Source organism: Protomyctophum parallelum (assembly GCF_964188405.1).
Source record: "Protomyctophum parallelum genome assembly, chromosome: 5".
Taxonomy (NCBI): domain Eukaryota; kingdom Metazoa; phylum Chordata; class Actinopteri; order Myctophiformes; family Myctophidae; genus Protomyctophum; species Protomyctophum parallelum.
In genome coordinates, this window is record NC_139702.1 from 13332295 (window position 1) to 13336556 (window position 4262).

The 4262-nt window shown below is 44.5% G+C and overlaps 1 protein-coding gene across 1 annotated transcript; it reads left to right on the top strand.

Annotated features, from left to right (window-relative positions):
• Window positions 1-2742: 2742 nt before the first annotated feature.
• On the top strand, window positions 2743-3834 carry LOC310858197 (kelch domain-containing protein 3-like; the record flags this gene model as incomplete). Its single annotated transcript, XM_083764302.1, has 1 exon — window positions 2743-3834. The coding sequence occupies one exon, from the start codon at window positions 2743-2745 to the stop codon at window positions 3832-3834; it is 1092 nt and encodes a 363-aa protein (XP_083620428.1).
• Between the last annotated feature and the right edge of the window lie 428 nt (window positions 3835-4262).

The following is a 4262-nucleotide window of genomic DNA, read 5'->3' on the forward strand; positions in this document are numbered from 1 at the left end:
ACACACACACTACCAATACAATTGTTCCAAATCCCCCCCCCCCCCCCCCCCTTTTAACTAATTGAAAATCACTGTACTGAAGGGAGAGCATGTTGATTCAGAACAGCTTATGTAATAGTCAGCAGTGAAAGTATAACAAATGGAGAACAATGTGTTATCCTGCAACGAATCACGTCAACTCCGCCATGCGTGAAACACACGTGGCATGTAGCCTACAGGATGGTTCAAAGGACATACAGGTATACTAGTATGATAGAATGATATTACTAGACCTGTACGTGCCCGTCACAGTCGACCACCGGCCTACTTGGGAACGATGCAACTTGGGAACCTATAATGATATACATTGTCATAGCACCACATGGAGATCTGTGTATGTGCCTGTGTGTTTCTGAAGACTGCAAACTGAAAAGTGTACTTGGCAATCAATTCGGCCCACTGGCAGAGCCTGATTGGTTGAGCCTCAATTGGCTGAGGCAGAGGCTGGAAATTGCACAGGTGAAAGGAGTTGGCCTCGTTAGGCCCACAGGCAGAGCCTGGCCCAGGTCAAAGGAGTTGGCCATGTTATGCCCACTGGCAGAGTCTGGCCAGAGCCTTTTGTGGTGGTTCTGGAGAACCGTGGGTCCGACCGACTCGATACCGGGCACTGCACTCCCTGTGGGGGTGTGGAACGTGTGTGTCGAATGTGAAGTCGGTGGGGCAAAAGGTTCTCGAGTTACGTGCATTACAACTGTACACACACACACGCACGCATTTATAGTAGGATGTGGGATACAAACTATACCGCTATAATTCAACATCCGATGAATGACCTGGTGCGGGTTCTACTGTATATGCCTTACTCATCAGTGGTGGAAGGCAACTGAATACATTTTCTTAAGTACTTGAGTAGAATTTTGACGTATTTGTACTTTACTTGACTATTTCCAATTTCCAATACTTTTACTTCTGGCAAATATTGTAACAACACTTTCAACGTGGCATTCATATTTTGGAATATATATATATATATATATATATATATATATATATATATATATATATATATTGATCCAAAAGCTCACAACGCACACAGTTATTGTTGCCATGCAAAGCAGCAGTGCTGTTTTTGGCAGCAAATTTAGATTTTAGTTTTGGTCATAGTCTCTTGAATAGTTTTCATTTGGTTTTAGTCACATTTTAGTCACCTGGAATATTTTAGTGTTAGTCTAGTTTTAGTTTTACTAAATCTTGACTAAATCTACAGTTGTGAGTTTGTATAGTTCAGCTATTTTCAGCATGCAACAAAGTGTAAAATGACTTATACTGGATCAATGGTCCCTTCCTAACATTTCAGTCTAGTTTGTATTCGACGAAATTGTCAGTATATTTAGTCTTCGTGGTATTCACCATGCCTTAGTTTTAATTTAGTTTCCATTTAGTTTTCCTCCGTGGAAAAAAAGGTATAGTCGACGGACATTTTATTCGTCTTATTATAGTTTTAGTCGACGAAATCAACACAGCAAAAAAAGAAGACCTGCAGTAAAAGTGGATAAAAGCAAGAGACAACATTGGTATGAAGACAAGCTGCCTTGATGGCGTCATTCTGTCACCACATGCTCAGCCAACCGACAGGGTCTGCAGAACATGAAAGCTTTTCCTCTCTGTGGTACGTATCGTCTGCCACCTGGGTAATGCTAACCCATTTTAATCGGGAACCCCTTTTGGTGTTATAGCATTACGTTATGCTTTAGCTATTTGAAAAAAAATATATAGCAGATCTACAAGCTCATAGCGCGCCACCGAGTGGCGCGCTACGAGCTTGTAGGTCTGCTATTTCTATGTCAGAACGATTGACATAGACACATAGCTTTTTCCAGAAAACATTTTCAAACAGACATTTCTTTTAGAATCTGATCTCAGGTCAGAATGAGCTAATAATGATTTCCCATGAAGCGATGTTTGCACAACATTGCACCACTCCAGAAGGCTTGCTTCAGAACAGTCTTTCTGAACTCCACCGCCTTTACTACACTGTGCTCTGGGGGATGTTTGTGTTCAAGTGTTCGTGACTCGCTTCTTACATTTCCTCAGTGAACTTATCTTCTATACAGATGCGAAACCAGGGTTTGATTTTGTTGACTAATTCTATGACGGAAACATGTCCGTCGACTGCCTTTTTTCCCCACTGACGAAAGCTAAATGAAAACTAAACATGATGACTATAAATTGACGATTTTGTCAACAAATAAAAACTACCGTGGACTAAAATGTTAGGAAGGGACTAGTGAACGAGAGATCCAGCATAAGTCATTGTTCACATGTTTGTGTCGTGAGCTTGTAGATCGGCTGTCTTCAGCAAATGTAAAATCAGTCATTATGACGGCATCAAGGCCAGCCAAAATAACTTTTAGTCGACTAAATCAAGTGTAGATTTAGTCGACTAAAATCTGGTTGCCAGTTCGATCCCTGTGGGCTCAAAAAATGTCCTTGAGCAAGACTCTGAACCCCTAATTGCTCCCGATGTGCTGGTGGTTTCCACCACTGCTGTACATTATGACATAATCTCAATGACATCACGGTGACATCATCTCACAATGACATCGTCGTCGCAAGCATGTAATGTCCCTTTAAAATGAACCGTCAAATCAAGCGGAGTGCCATTCAACAACGTTCACCCTAACCTCGTGGTAAGCATTTTTAAAGCTACGAGTGGCAATTCAGTCGTTCACAGCGTTTTCAAAGTGGTGCTTATTTGTAGAAATGGTACGCTGGACGTTACACCTGAAAGACGCGCCGTCTGCCCGTGCTTGTGTAGCGGTCGGACACGAGGTGTACTGCTTTGGAACGGTAACGAACAATGCTCAGATTGAAGTGCTCGTCTTCAACACAGTGACTTTACGCTGGGTGAAGTTGCTCCCGGCGACCACTGGGTGGTGTCCAACTGGATGGCCCTGGGCGGACTACACAGCTGTGCTGATTGACACTATTGTATATATATGGGGGGGGACTAACGTAAATGATGTGGACATTTTCAATGGTGCTAATTATCCGCGTAATAATCAGCTGTATGCATTTGACGTCGACAGCCACAGGTGGCTCAAGACAGCGGTTTCTGGGGACGTTCCAGAGGGCAGAGCCGGCCACTCGGCCTGTGCCTTGGGGAAACTCATGTATGTCTACAGCAGATATATACATACCTTCTATACTGATGACCTCTATGAGTTGGACACCACCACAATGGTCTGGACATTAATCAACACCCACGGCACGCCACCTGCTTCAATTCATCACACTGCCACCATCATCGGGACAAAGATGTTTGTATGTGGCGATGTGGGGAGAGAAATTGCAGTATTTGACACAAAGACCAACGGCTGGCTATATTCGGCTGGCTATATTCGTGCTACAATGCGTTCAAATAAATGGCGGGCTGCGTGTGCTCAATCAGCGTTTGCCTACAATGGAGAGCTGTATTTATTATGTGGTAGTCTGACCCAGGACTCCAGTGCTCTGTGGAAAGTCAATACAAAGACCTTCTCCTGGAAGACGGTTGAGCCCAAGGGAGAAGGACCACGGTGGTCCTCCTTCACAGCGGACGGGTCTCACTGTTGCGTGGCGGGAGACCAGATTGTCTTCTTTTGTGGACGTGACCTGCACATCCTCGACCTCAGTCCAGTCAGTCTGAAGACGCTATGCAAGCTGGCGGTTACACGATACGGTCTGGAGCAGTCTGGACTACCACACAACATCAAGTGGGAACTGGCAGGTTCTTCCAGTTGTTGCTGGCTGCCAACAACAACAACAACTGAAACAGACAGACAGACATACTCACGAGGATATCACAGGGGATAACCTCAGTTTTCTTGGCATTTCACCTAAGGCCCACCTTGGCACACTCAGACTCCACTCTGTTCAGTTGTTGCATGTTGCAACACACAGGCACAGGTCACAAGGACGTCCCACATTAACACAATCTCTACTTTTGGCGGAATGCTCCGCCATAAGGACTGTAATAACCTTCCGCTCGTGTTGGAATGCTCCGTCAGATTAGCTTTATTATGGATATCAATCCGCATCGCTGAGAACTATTTTTTCATTATTATTTTGGGTCGGCCTTTCCTTCTTTAGCGATCCTGGACCGGGTCGCACATGCGCGCTGCCGTCCACCTCCCATTATACAGGCAAACTAAAAGCTGAATAACTCCTAATCTACGGATCTCTCCATGGTTTAGTCAATTAGCGCGATGTTCAGAGGTCTTTGCTGATAATCCGGTGGTCTA